At 37.6% G+C, this 15,634-nt stretch overlaps 1 protein-coding gene across 1 annotated transcript; it reads left to right on the top strand.

Moving 5' to 3' along the window:
• Positions 1-3,167: 3,167 nt before the first annotated feature.
• LOC140141032 (UDP-N-acetylglucosamine transferase subunit ALG14-like) lies at positions 3,168-15,524 on the top strand. Its single transcript, XM_072162810.1, is given in 6 exon segments — positions 3,168-3,327; positions 7,872-8,023; positions 9,988-10,084; positions 10,087-10,109; positions 13,250-13,309; positions 15,315-15,524. Coding segments are annotated over 6 exon segments (663 nt in total). The 3' UTR covers positions 15,486-15,524.
• Positions 15,525-15,634: the final 110 nt, after the last annotated feature.

Genomic DNA, 15,634 nt, shown 5'->3' with positions numbered 1-15,634 from the left:
TCTTTCTTCTCCATGAATCAACTTTGATTTGCGTGTTTATAAGTTAGGCGAATCACTGCGCGAATTGATTCGATGACCCTGCAGCTAAATCAGCTCCATCGATATTATAATAATTTATGCATCAGAATTCCCATCCTGATTGGTTGTGCAGAGTTGTTTACAGAAAGAATTCACGTGTTCGGAGATTAAGAGATGAAATCGTCCGTGTGAGGAGGAATAGCGAGAATGTGCGCGATTCTAAAAATAACATGCCTTCAAATTCACCTTGGGAAACCCGACATTGAAGGGCGCAGGGACTTCACGTGTCGACTGTTAAAGTGTTTACAAATTTTTCCCAGGGACGCACTGTACAGTCGGGAGTGTTGTCACTGAGTGGATAATATTTTGTGGTTTTATTATACAATGGACAATGGAATGTAGAGGCGAACCACTTATGAACTGCTTTTGGGGAGTCCCTGCACACGTCATTACATCATCGCTGCATGCTTTCACTGTTGAATAAATTTGACCTTGATTGTTTGTTTACATTTTAATTCGGTCTATCAAAGGGTGGATACATACATAAAATACAGTATGAAACGACATGATTCTTGCGGTGGTAACAACGTTTTTTGGAAATATATTGGCATTAAATAGTAGTAATGTTACATAAGAAAGTAATGGTAAGCTTAAAGAATTGTTGTGTACTTTTATTACTGTCAAGTTCAGAGATCGGTAAGCTAGATCGGCAGCTGATAGCTCATCTGCCGATTCAGATTCAAGGCCGATGCAGTCCATATCGACACCGATCTCCGATTCACAGATCGGTATCGGCCAACACTAAAAATAATATACAATATAATGGTTTTTTTAATGTTGTTGTTTTAGGCCAAATAAAAAAAGAAACATGTTACACATCCCCTCCCGCTTCCTTTTTTGAGGTTTCTTCAATTATTTTTGAAATTCAGTTATAACTTTTCAAAAAATATGTCTAGGAAGTAGAGATGCTTTCTATAGCCTTTATATGTATACAAGAAACACTTTTGGATGGTTTTGTGATAATTAGAGGGGCCTACCTCTCAAAACAACAAATAAAAAGAGGCCTCCTGCTTTTTCCAGGCATTATTGTGTACGCTAAAACAGCTTTAATTACGGTGTGGGTATTTACACCGATTTTGCGATAAAAAATAAAAAGCCCCCTCCTCCTCCTTTTTTTCAAAAATCCGGACGTGAAACATGTTTTTTATTTTACTTGGCCTTAAAATGTAGTGCATTTCAAATGACATGTTTTAGAAACATTTTCTTAACCTTTAAGCTGAATTTATACTTGATCGCTTTTGCAGGAAAGCAATTCTCGCGCATGCTCAGTGTTTACTTACATTTCCAGAGCGTCGAGCTGATTAATCGATTCAAGTTGAAGAAATCTCAACTTCCGAGCGATATCGCTTGACACGTGAATGCGTCAACCAATCATATACAACCAACCAACAGGATTTATTATTTTGCTAATTAATTTATCTTTCTCGATTATTAACTTTTGGTGATGAATTAATTCAAAACAATAATTATTGACAGCAACTGATGTTTGAAAAATGTATTTTGTGGCATTTTGAATACTTTAATTATTGTCTGCAATCGCTATCGTCGTGATAAGTATAAATGCAAAAGCGACGAGCGATACATCGCAAAATTTGGCGATTGCACATCGCTTTTCAAAAGCGTTTTAATCGCAATCGCTTGGCGATCGAGTATAAATTCAGCTTTACATGCAGTGTTCGAAATAAGCACTTATCCTCTTGTCCTCTTGTCCAAAAATCACTGGGGACAACCATATTGAGATATGTACTTATCCTCTGGACAACCACTATATTTTACCTCTTAAATATGACACATTTTGGGGACAACCAAAATGTTTTGAGGACAAGCAGAATTTATGTTTTAGTTGTCCTCGGGACAACCTCCATATTTTCCTTATTTCGGACACTGTTTACATGCCTATGGTAACATGACCTGACATTTACACATGAATACCTAAATGTCTAAAAGGCCTAAATGTTATTAATTAAAATGAACTAATAACCACTTGTTAAAGGAGGATTTCGTGATCCTAGCATCCTCTTTTTATTATATTTTTCAGTACATATCCATGAAAAAGCTTATTCCCAAAATTTCAGTTGATTCCGATTTTGCGTTTTGCGAGTTATGCATGATTTATGTGTATTACACTGCTCCATAGACAATGCGTTGTAATTTCGTTCTGGTGCACCAGAGCGAAATTCAAATTTCACGATATCTTTGCAAAGCGAATTAATCTGCAAGAAATATTTTGTACATAAACATTATGTAGCCAGAGGTTTCCAGTGATATAAAAATCTCAACTTTTTTTTGAGAAAAGTGGGGGGATGAGGCTGTGTGGATCACGAAATACCCCTTTTTAAACGTTTTACAAAAAAAACCCGATTTTGTGAAATTTGCTGGGTAGGCCTATAGGTATAACTTCATCTATCTGGCAAGTTTTGGTTTTATATAAAAGCGGCCACTTTTTGCGGTCAGCAAACATTCCCATTGTTTTATTTATTTTGTGGCCCTCGCCGGCCGGTGCGCAAAAATAACATTGACACGCACAAAACGCATCGTTCGCTGCAATGTCTGCAACGCAACAAACACCGAGCACGATGCGGAGTACGCACACATTGAAAGCAGGCGCTTAGTCAAGTCGAATCAGCTGACGATCGACATAAAAACCTTAAATTTTAAGCTTACCTCTTCATTCATGTCATTCAGCATGAACAGTAGTTTTAGTTTTGATTCTTCAGTGGCAGTGCTGAATTAAAAAATAAAGAATAGCACGGCACTCTGCAAAAAAATAAAATGAAACAGATTAAACTCGCTTTTACATTTAATTTACCGGTGAACTCGATCCTGAAGCTGCAGAAACATCACACCACTTTTGACCCCCGTTTTGCTTTTTGATCACGAACAGCAGAAGTGACAGCTGTCATAACCTTTGACCTTCTATCATTTTATTTCTTGAAAATTCATATTATCAATACATTATTTTGACTTTATGCACAAGATTTATTTATCAAAAGAATTATAAATAGAAATGTCTCCTTTTAGTAGAAAATACAGCTGATTATTTATGTTTTTAGAAATATAAAAGTAAACTATTTTGACCCGCACTCAAGATGGCGGCGCCCACAGAACTGATTTATGTATTTTTGGCCCTCGGAATAATCGTATTTTTGGCAGTTTCACGATTATTTTATGTATTCTTTAGTCTAGGGAAAAATGGATCTTTTAAAGATCCACATAAGAAAATTAAAACACTCGTCATTGCAGGATCGGGTGAGTAAATTCGAAATTATAATGAGGCTATGTAATTTTTTTGTAAGTAAGCTTACGTACAGTAGGCTGAGCAGCGTACGCAGGAATTTTTCAAGGGGGGAGTGATCCCAGACAAACAAGTACCTAGACCTATGACTTTGGTTCGCGTAGTGAAGCCGACACTGCTTAGCAACGACTTTGACAAAGACGCATACCCGGACGCAAGCAAGCAGATTTGTTAGCGTCTATGGAACAAGTTGCATTTGACGCGAGCGATAATGGCACAACAATCACGCAAACGCGCGAGTCTTTCTCTCCAGACATGAACGCTTATTTCTCCGCGTCCGACCACCCGACCAAAATCACCTTGGTCGATACAACAAGGCTTCACCTACTGCCATGGTTAGGGATGGGCAGTCATAGGTCTAGGTGGTATGTCTCCGGGGCACTTCAATTTGAAATGGATATAGGTGTAGGGCTGGCGCTTTCGCACTAAGGGGCATTCGGTGAGAGCAACATGTAAAAAATATGGGGTCATTGGGTGAGAGCATGATTTTTGGCATTCGGTGAGAGCAAAATGTAAAAAATATGGGGTCATTGGGTGAGAACATGACCTTTTTTAAATGGAATCTTTGGGTGAGAACCAAAACAGCGCCACAAAAACCTAAATGGCTTCAAATTTCTTTATTTTTTCAAAATAAGTATCAAAATCAGTGATAAATGAAAGTTGCTGTTCAAATTGAACTTGTAAGGGTCTTTGGGTGACAGATCAAATGGAAAAATAGGGGTCTTGGTGACAGAAGCGCTTGGAGCGAAGCATGTGTTCGTAAAAAAATATGGGGTCTTTGGGTGACAGCGATGCTGAAAAAGGGGTCTTAACAGCCCTACATACGCGTCACCTCCAAAGTTGGAGTGCCCCGGGTATGTCTATGGTGTGATGATAAAAAAAAATTAAAAATGGCCGCAAAATTGTAAAATAATTAAATGCATGCTCCTTGTCAAAACGGGTTGATGTATCATGTAGGTTCAATTGCGACCACTTGTTTTAAAATAAAGAAAATAATAGATATAATTAAATAATAATTAAAAGTCACCTCATATACTCATCCCTTAATTTGTTTTCAACCATTCATTCATTCATTCATATTTATTTGGCAAAAAGCGACATAAAATTGTACAATGAAACATACAAAAAATTAACACACTGAAAAGTTGCACACCAAAAAGACACCAAAATGCCGAATTGCCATGATGTCCCATAAAGTCTAGCTTCCTGTGTAGACTTAATTCCAATGGGGTCCCACAAAAAGAACAAAAAGATGCCTGGGAGTGTGCAAAACATAAGATAAAACAAAGGCAGGGACCTAAAGGAGTAAGCTACACAAATTCAGCAGACTCATGGGTCATAGCAACTCTAGCCAGGTATTTTTTCATAGCATGTTTATAAGTACATTTGTCCAGAATGGATTTGATATGTGAAGGTAGTGCCGTACTATTACACTGACTTTCGTATTCGGCGAGGAGGACGATTTCGACCTCCTGGTTTGTTTACAAACAGAGAGGTAGACAAAAGACCGTTCCGCTTGTCCAAACACTCAAGTATCAGAAGGATGGTCCACAATAGCGTGATTCACGTAACATGAATAGGGATTTTAAAAAGCTGTCAAGTAGAACCATGTGCTTCTTTTGTCCTATTTGCCATCAAGATTTCATATATGGAAACAGTTCAGACCCAGTACAGGATCATGTCAGAAATTAATATTTTGTTCTGGGTCTGATTATTCGGACTAATGTGAAGGTAGGTTATTCCAATCAATTGCATGGTAGAAAAAAGATTTTTTGGTATTTGAACCAACTCTTGGGACATGGAAATTCCAAGAGCTTGACCTAGTGGCATGAGAAAGAATATCAGAAATGTTGGTAAAAAACTGGGTAAGATAAGAAGGGCCCTGTGAATGGAAAATATTGTACATGTGGTTGAGTCTCAGATGCCTAGTCCTGTTTTATAGGTATCAAGAAGTTTGACTAAGTCAAATTCAACCTGACCAACATGATCTCTGGGAGCTAGGTTCAAAATAAAACGAATCATCTTTCAACTTGAAGTTTGTGCTGATAAATTTTGGACAAACCAGTATACCATGAGGTGCAACAATAATCAAGATGACACCATGAAACAGGAAACTAAGAATCAATTGTGAAGGGCCTTAAGGGGGTACTACACCCCTGTGGTAAATTAGTGACTATTTTTGCATTTTACTCAAAAAATAATAACACACTGGTAACAAAAGTTATGTACAGGGTGTCCCAGAATGATTTGTACCGTGTTTGAACAAATTATCAAAAATATATAGTCAACAGTGTATCTAATTTTAAGAAGTGCAATACAATGCCACACATGTCTCCTACTTATTCTGTGACTTTCATGGAAATAGCTTGATTCGTTTTGACGTGACATTGCTATTACTGAAAATGGACGAAAACTGCATGTGTGTAATTTACAGTGCAAAGGCATCACAACACATGGATCCTTAATTATCACCATCGTCCAGCCGCACTGTGCAATATATTGGAGAAATCCTACATTCTTTGATAGGAAATACACCAAATTTAGCACAGACGTAGAGCTTACATGTACAATGCTAAATAATTCTTGATATGGGATTAAGTGAAACATTTCAATATGACATCAGATATAACTTTTTATGTGATTTTTCCCACAATTTTTACCCAAAAATGTCATTATTACAGAGGATATACCTTCCTCAAGGATCCTAAGCAGTAAATTTTAATCTTATTCGTTGCATAGCTGTGGGTTTGCCCATATACTGTGGACATAAATGCATGCTGTGACACTAAGGACGAACCTTCTCTACACCTTTATGAAAAATCCATCCCTGCCGGCATTTCAAATGATGAAAAACTCACACACCTCAATAATTGTCTTCAAAACTGCCACCAAAGAAAGATTAGTTTAAGGTCATTCAAGCATAGCAAATCCTTTATTTCATACAATGATTGCTTAGTAACATCATAAATAAAGCGATTAAAAATCGACTATTTAGTAGAAGTAAGAACAGGACACAGCAATATACTGCATAACATTACTTTGTGCTGAGCGGTTAGTAATTTTACAGATTTTCAAAATAGGTTGCTTTGTCAAAACTTGGAATTCACTATTTTTACGCAATCCTCTCTAAATTCTACTAGAAACGTCCAATTTTTAAAATCTAAAAAATCTGAGAAAGCTAAATATATGTAGAACTTAAAATGCAAAACAATATGACCATGCCGTTCATACCTAAAAAATTCTTTCTTTCTCGGTATAAATCATTCTGGGACACCCTGTATATTATTGGGGCAAAAGGATCCAATTACTACACTGAAATTTCAGTAACTCAAGACAAGCAGTTCAGTATATAGGAAATGAGGTACATCCTAGCAGTACCTTATTTCTTATCATAAATAACGAACCGCTTGTCTTGGGTCACTGAAATTCCAGTGTAGTAATTGATTCCTTGCCCCTATAATATACATAACTTTGTTACCAGTGTGTTATTAGTTTTTGAGAAAAATGCAAAAATAGACACAAATTTATCGAGGGGTGTAGTACCCCCTTAATACTAGCTAAAACCGTTGGGGTTCAATAATGAACCCCACAAAACTTACCTTCAAATTAATTAAATACAGTAAAATTTTATTATTACTGGGTGAAAGTCACCGAAATTCGCCGTGTTGGATAGGCTCCGATCACTCAGTGTGTAAATTGAACGGCGCTTACCAGTGATCACGGCAGTTGCGAAATTCAGACACGATTTACTTCCGTGTTCTGATTGTATGGAAAGTACCATACGGTTGAGCAGTTTTGCCATTTCTCTCTATCATATCATCCGCCGCCCGCCTGGTCGCAACTTTTTGAGTTGAACGTCGCCCTCTATAATAAGCAATGTGGACATGCCTATCATAGTCCATGTCGGTTTCAAGAAATGGCCCCTTGACGTTTGGCCCGGACCCTTGGCATTCGCAAGTGTCATTGGTGATTTTTACCAACTTTGGTAGCTCATAACTTCTTGTTCTAAACAGACAGCTGTAAAGTTGCATTCTAGCTAACTTTACTTGTATGTCATATTTTCAGAATCTGGCCCTAATCTAAATTTCAGATATATCTGCTTTCCTTTTTTTATGAGCACCCAAAGTTGGTAATTTATTCAACCGTAAGTGTGATTTTGTCATTTTGGGGGTCCCCTGGTGCTGAAAATATGTGATCATATGACTCAAATGTCACATAATACATTGTCTATCCATAGGTACATCTGAGCCCAAAAGCTAGTTTGAGCTAATCAAACCATTAATGGAGGAATGGGCGGCATCGCCGGCATCTGAAGTTGGATTCGGGTGAAAATTTGCTGGAGCCCCCCTCTTTCTGACCAATGGTTGACCTTGTTGACATGATTTTCCTTCATTCATACACGCCAATATATACGGTAGTGAGTTCATAAAATTATATTGAATTAAACTTTTTTAAAGCATTCACCATAAACTGTTTTTGTTTTCATCTTTTCATGCAGGTGGTCACACATCTGAAATGCTACGTTTGCTTGGTGCCATGTCTGATACCTACTCACCAAGACATTATGTTATTGCAAATACAGACAAAATGAGTGAAGATAAGATCAAGACAATGGAAGCAGAAAGACACAAGCATTCCAAGGTGTTGCAGGTAAGCAAGGAGATGCATATTGACACAGTTAAGGGGGGTACTACCACCCTGGCCAATTTTGAGCCTATTTTTGCATTTTTCTCAACAATTATAGCGCATTGGTGATAAGTAAGATATGTACATTATAGGGGCAAGGACTACAACTACTGCACTGAAAATTCAGCAACTCGAGGCAAGTAGTTATTGATTTATTGATCAAATATTGGTTTCCCTCATTTTTGACTGTAACTCCACAACTGTTGTCTGTGCTGAAATAAAATTTCCAGTGCAGTAGTTGTAGTTCTTGCCCCTATAATATACATATCTTACTTGTCACCAATGCGCTATAATTTTTGAAAAATATGCAAAAATAGGCACAAAATTGGACAGGGGTGTAGTACCTCCTTAACCCCATGAGAACTACCTGCCTATTGGCCAAAAAGAAGTTTTCATTATCAATTGGACCAATCAGCAACATTGCTAGAATAATTTCACCACACACAAAAATTTGTAAGGCAGTGACTCAAGCCCGGATATTCGGGTACCCGCCCGTTTTTTCCCTACCCGGATACAAATTCCATTTACGGATTACCCGAATTAAAAAAAAAAAAAAAAAAGAAAAAAAACTTTTTTTTTTTTTTTTTTTTTAATTTTTTTCAAAGTTTTTTTCGGTTTTGCAGGGTCTCTGGACCTAGACCTAAATGCTAGGATCATGGTTGACCTAAAAAAAAAATGAATTTTGCACATTGTTTTGTAATTTTAATATGAAAATTGATACATAGTTTTCATGTCATACTCTATTAATGATATCAAAATGCATTCAAATTCAATGCATTTTGATATCATTAATAGAGTATGACATGAAAAACTATGTATCAATTTTCATATTAAAATTACAAAACAATGTGCAAAAATTCAATTAAAAAAAAAATTTTTTAGGTCAACCATGATCCTAGCATTTAGGTCTAGGTCCAGAAACACTACAAAACCGAAAAAAACTTTGAAAAAAAATTTAAAAAAAAAAAAAAAAAAAAATTATTATTTTTTTTTTTTTTGTTTTTGCAATTTCGGGTACCCGGTTACCTGCCCGAAATTTACCTCAGGTACCTGAATACGTCATTACCCGATAGGTCACAGCCTTAAAAATTTGGGTGAATTATTTGCATCTAGCTCCATTCTGATTGGTGATTAAAGTGAAGATATCTTGTAATTGACCAATCAGAGGCAATGTTAGATTGACAGTGCTCATGGGGTTAAATCTCACAGAATCCTTAAAAGATATCTTATTGCATGTTTTTGTGAAATGTAATTGCAATCGCAGGCCAAGGCATTTATTGTTTCCGTGCGCAGTGTTCACTTGTGAATGCGTATTGCGGTAATATTTCTCTTATTTAATTTTCGCATAATGCATATTGCATGGCTTTTTTGCTTTTTTGTTCTCGAAATTACTGTTGCATTTATGTTGCGCAATATGTATTGTGTGCATTGTTTGCTATTTTTCGTTTATTTTATTGTATATTTCACAGTCAATTGCATTATGTTCGATCTTGCCTTTTTAGGCTCATGCTGTGCAATATCTTGCTTGTCTTTTTTACACTGGTTTTTAATATATTGGTTTGCTTGCTTATATCGAGGAGTTTCCTCGAACTTTTTGTATGTTTTAAAATTGTAAATTCAAATATTGTTCTCATATTTTTACAAATGTATGTGCTTTTAATACCATGTTTAGTAAAGCGCCTTGAGTTCTTTTTATGTAATTGCGCTATATAAGAAATAAATATTATTATTATTATTATTATTATTATATGGCATTTTGATTTTGATTCTGGAAACTCTTGAGGAGGATAAAATTGAGGGGGGGGCACCAGCCCCCCTGGCCCCCCCACTGGCTACGCCACTGGACTATATAAACCGTTACATATTTGATGTTAAAGGCTTTGAGCAAAGCTTTTTGAATGACTTTTGTGTACTCTTGTATTTTTCAGTTTCAAATCATAAGAATCCCCAGAAGTCGAGAAGTGAGACAATCATACATGACCAGCATAGTGTCAACATTATATGCAACATTCTATGCATTCCCAATAGTTTTAAAGCTGCACCAGATTTAGTAAGTATACCGTCATTTCATATATGTGATGCGATCAAGCAAAATAAGTCGGAACCCGGAAATATTAAATTTTCAGTTTCTTTTAGGATAGTAAAAAACATTTACAAAGCCGCATTTTGCAGAAAACCCCATCGAAATTGAACAACCAGTCCCAAAGATTTGAGCAACTAAAGAGTTTCCAATACAAAAGAACACAAAAGGAAATATTTCCATTGTTTGGCTATATCTCAAAATCAATATTTCCAAGTTTGAACTGATTTTGCTTGATCGCATCACATATGACACATCATAGTAACTCAAGTGTGTCTTGTCTCAAGTTGAGAGTTATAGCATGTTGGATTTTGCAGTGGCAAATTCGATTTGCGCACAGTAGAAGGGCAATTTGTCTGTATATTGGTAGCACAAATACACTGCATGATTTGAATCTGCCACTGCAAAATCCAACATGGTGTTACTCTTAGCTTGTGACGAGACAGACTATACTCAGTTTTAAATTGTGATAAATTAAATCATGTCAACCAGAAAAAAACTCACTTTTGGTTAGATGTTATCACCGATGTTGCGGCCAAAACCTTTGGCCTTCAGCTGGGTGGATGATTTTGGGTCATCCGAGGTCAATTGATGAGGACCAGTACTTATTCTTTCCATATACCATCAAGTTATGGAATGATCTTCCTCCATCCCTCGTTGCAGCTCCGTTCGTAAAAGCATTTCGGCACGGACTTGCTAGCATCCAGCTTCCATAAGTGCTGATGCTATTTTTACTCTCACGAAGCACTGTATATAATAAACTTTCTTCACGTTCATCACTAGCACTTTTGTTCGCCTCGCCATGTTAATATTCAAGGTGCAGCAATACTCAATTCTGAGGAATGCACTGTATCTAATGAAGATGAAGATGAAGGAAGTTGCTTGATGACCCGTTCCCAACCATGTGACAGATTCACTCTAATGCCTCACTCCTGTTGAGGGACGGTTGTTCGGCTAAGGGCTGCATTAGTGATGTAGTTTATGGTGTCATGTGCACTGAAGATAAGGAGTGCCAAGAACTTTACATTGGCAAAACGGGCAAACCCCTGCAGAGTCGCATGTCCCAACATACATGTAGATGCACCAGTTCAAGAGGCAACAATTCAGTGGTCTACCAACATCTTGAGGGCAGCGGTCACAGTTTTGATATTGACGACGTTGTCATCTTGGACTGTGAACCTGGGTGGATTGAATGGGGAATCAAAGAAGCAAGGTGGGTACGAGCCGAACAACAGTCCCTCAACAGGAGCGGGTGTGTTAGAGTGAACCTGTCATTTGGTTGGGTTTGGGTCATCAAGCAACTTCCTCATTGATTGACCTCGGATGACCCTAAATCAACCACCCAGCTGAAAGCCAAAGGTTTTGGCCGCAACATCGGTGATAACATCTAACCAAAAGTGAGTATTTTCTGGTTGACATGATTAAATTTGTCACAATTTGGAACTTTTCCCAGACTGAAAGTATACACAGTGACACAGTGTTATACTTAGTTTTGTTAGCCGCCATTGTTCATAAGCCATTCAATAAAACAAAAATACTTTTTGTAATGTATTGGAAGATGGCTTCTTCAATTTTGTAGGCTATATTCATCCAAATTAAAAGTGACACTTGATGAGATCAGGGTTGCCAAAATATTTCAGCACAAATCGGGGTCAAATAATTGAAGTCGCACAATTTTTTCTCTTAACCATTGGTTTCTATGGGACAGAAAATTGTCAAAAGTCGCGGGGAAAATCTTCAAAAGTCATCGTCAAAAAGATCTGTGCATGTATGAACTCACACTTTCTGTTTTTCTGTGCTGTACATCACCCCCCCCCCCCTCCCCATGGACCTGCATGGCTGGAAAGTAAATAATTACATGATTATGCATAAACTACCAGCAATTGTTTTCAAATTAACTGTCACTATGATTGATTCCATAATACATTGGTGGACCTTGATCATTGTCCAAAATGGGTAACGGAATTAAGTATCATTGATCTCTTCCTAACTGCATATTATGGAATCAGTGAGCCAGTCAGTTGAAAAATAATACCTGCATAAAAATAAAGGTATAGGCCTACTCCAAACAGTTGTGGAGCATATTTAGCTATGTCATTCCTGACCCATTGGGCCTATTCCAATTGAAATCCATACGCACTTTGTGGAAGACATAACCTTAATCTCTCACACAGGGAGTACATGTATAGATTGCAAATGAAGTCACCCATTCAAGCAACCCAAATTGAAAGTCATACTCCTGGTGCACACCACTCTTCGCCATACATACATTCTCCCAGCCACATTTCCCTAACATATTAAATATGAAATTTAAAAAAAGAAGGAAATTTAATTAGGCAGAGGCGGGGCTCGAACCCACGCTGCATTGCGCCGCTATCACGTATACCATGCATATGACCAGCGCCTTAGACCGCTCGACCACGAAGGACTTGATAGTGTCATCGTGAAAATTTAAACATATAATATTAATAAATCGCAACTTCATTACTACATCATATTTTGGAATTTCATCTGCATAAAACATTAATGTGTATTATAATAAAGTTACCATTATTTATATTGTTGAATTCTCAAGCGCATAGAGACAATTAATACGAGGGAGGGTCCTATGAATAGGCCTATATACACAATACATAAAATCGATCTTGATATCGCCGTGCTCTGCTGTGCATGTGGTTTCCCATGATGGCGGAAGTTGTATTACTGAAGTGCTCGAACTCCATTTTGAGGCAAATGCTTTTGACAAGGCATTGGATTGTTCCAGTTTGCATCCTAAATCCACATTAGACCCCTAATTTTATTTACGAAATCAAAAGATTAGATTATCATAACAACATATAGGCCAATCGTGAAGGTAGTCTAAAACCATATGACCTATGGTGTACCATGCTTGACTAACACACAGCGAGGACAGTAACCGGGCTAATCGGGGCTATTGTCAGTAGCCTTAGTCAGATGTCCTTCGGCTCTTATGCGACACAAAACAATTAAACAGGTCGATATAAAATGGCTATGCGTGGCGGTGAATTTAACCTACCATGGCGATTTCTGCCATGAAGATATCGGGGCGATGTCACTGTGTGTGACTCTTTGTTTCATTTTCCTTGCAGGTGTTATGCAACGGTCCTGGTACATGTATACCACTGTGTGCTGCAGCATTTATAATGAGGGTAAGTTTGTTTGTCGTACTCAGGTTTTTTTAGTAGTATAAACAGCTATACTCTTTTTCTTCTTGACGTCAACATATTGTAGCAGCTGCGTCGTATGCACATCTATTCCATGTCATTAAACATGTACTGCATAAATTATCTCATTTTTAGCCTTCAGGTGTAAGGATGACCCCTTTTTGTGTGTGAAAATTGGCACATAGATGTTATTTACAAGGTTCTAAAACAAATCCGATAAAATACATGATGTTGACATACCTCATGACATTTCGTGCTGTAACACAAAAAAACACTCAAATTGAATGACCAGCAGGGTTTTCTTTAAGCATTTTGCTGAAGGGGTATTTTCAAATTTGTTGGACCCTTTCAATCGTGAATTTTTACTCTGAAGGGGTCTAAAACATTGCCCAAGGGGTATTTTTTATTTTGGAAAACCGTTTTTAACAATATTGGGTGTTTCTATATTCAAATCTTGTAATATTTGAACTCGTACGTTTTCAAGATTTTGTACACATTGGACTTTGAACTCCGGGATCTGCAAAGTGTGTGAACGTGTAAATACGCGTGTTTTGTGCGTTAAAGTAAAACTTGATGACCAGCTTTGACCTTTCTCATCTGTTGCTTCCTATTGGTAGCTGACTATTGGTAACCGAAGAGAAAGACAGAGAACTTGAGGAAATTAGGTTACACTGAGTGGGCGTTCAAATCTGTTCTGAAACCCAGCGAGCCAAAAGCTAAAGATCAATCACAAACCAAAAGCCAGGGCTTTGTGTGTCTCCCGTATATTATTAAAGCAGGGCTTCTTGGAAAAGACCAAGAAGTATTAAAGAAGCACAGCTATCAGGCTAATTTGAAACCACACAAAACGCTCAGAAATCAAGTTGTTCACCCCAATGATACACGGGATGTCAAAACTACTGCAGATTGTGTGTCCAAAATCCCCTGCTTAGGCTGCCCAAAATCGTCAACAACCTTTTGGCGGCGTAGTCACCTTGAAGTTGACCGACTGGGCACCGAGCAGGCGATGCATGGGGGCACTGGCTACGGAAGTCACTTTGATGTGACTACAAGTTGTGGACCACTGTCGGAATCTAGTCAGTGGTGTACATCATGAGTCGCCGATGCGGCATCGAGCAGGTAACACATCGGAGGCCAGCAGTTGTAGTCACTGCGTGATGACACTGCTGCACAGTACGCTACTGCCTTGTTTCCGATGTAGTCACTCTCCTGTAGTGACTCCGTCGGCCACCATAATGTAAGTTATTATGGCGTGACGACGGTGTTGACTGCAGAGATCCAGTGCGATGTAGTCACTCTGCCGCCAGGAATTTTGCAGTGTAGGTCAGCTACCAATAGGAAGCAACAGACGAGAAAGGTCAAAGCTGATCATTCAATTTGAGAAAGTGCTGTACTGTGTTACAGCACGAAATGTCATTGAGGTCTGTCAACAGCACCTATTTTATCGGATTTGTTTTAGAACCTTGTAAATGATTTCAATCTGACAATCCTGATGAATCTATTTGCGGATTTGGTATATAGATGCTTTTTCAAAATGTTGTCAAATTTGTTGTAAATTAGCTCAATTTTGTGAATCTTGAGTCAAAATGTCCAAAACCATATAAAGAATTTGAATGCATTTTACAAATTTGTGTAAAATTTGGCCCAAAATTACAATATTTGCTCAATTTTATGCCAGTCAGAAGGAAGCTTATTTTGATTGCGTGCTGGTCATGCAGCAAATACTAGTGGCGGTGACAGCTAACTGGCGTAACTACGACCTCCACATCTATTCTTTACAGTAGCTGGCAACTCGACGACATTCATGGGTATCACTGCAGCTAACAAATTCATTTCAAATTTGAACTTTTTAAATTAAAAAATTCTCATGTTTTGATAATAAGAAATTGCTCTAATACACTATACAGCATCACTCATAAGTTACTATTGATAAACTCAACTCATACTAACAATATATTTTTTTCTTTCCTTATACTTTTATTCATTTCAGTTTTTAGGCATCAAACCTGTGATACAAGTCTACGTTGAGAGTATATGCAGAGTGGAGAACCTCTCGGTGTCTGGTCTTATTATGTACTACTTTGCTGACCATTTACTCGTTCAGTGGCCGCAACTCAAGGACAAATATCCCAAGTCTTTATATCTAGGAAGAGTTGTTTGACCTCTTTTGTTCCTCTAGATAGTTGAGTGATACAATCCCAGGGGGGATATGCTGCTGAAATGAGTCTTTCTGGTATCAGGAAGAACCCTTATTTGTGTCAAAATTGGTATAGATGGGTCATTTTTGTTCAAAATGTGCTCAAATTTGTC

Source organism: Amphiura filiformis, chromosome 19 (genome assembly GCF_039555335.1).
Source record: "Amphiura filiformis chromosome 19, Afil_fr2py, whole genome shotgun sequence".
Taxonomy (NCBI): Eukaryota; Metazoa; Echinodermata; class Ophiuroidea; order Amphilepidida; family Amphiuridae; genus Amphiura; species Amphiura filiformis.
Note: the sequence above shows the minus strand (reverse complement) of the source record. Positions and strands in the feature narration are given on the sequence as shown.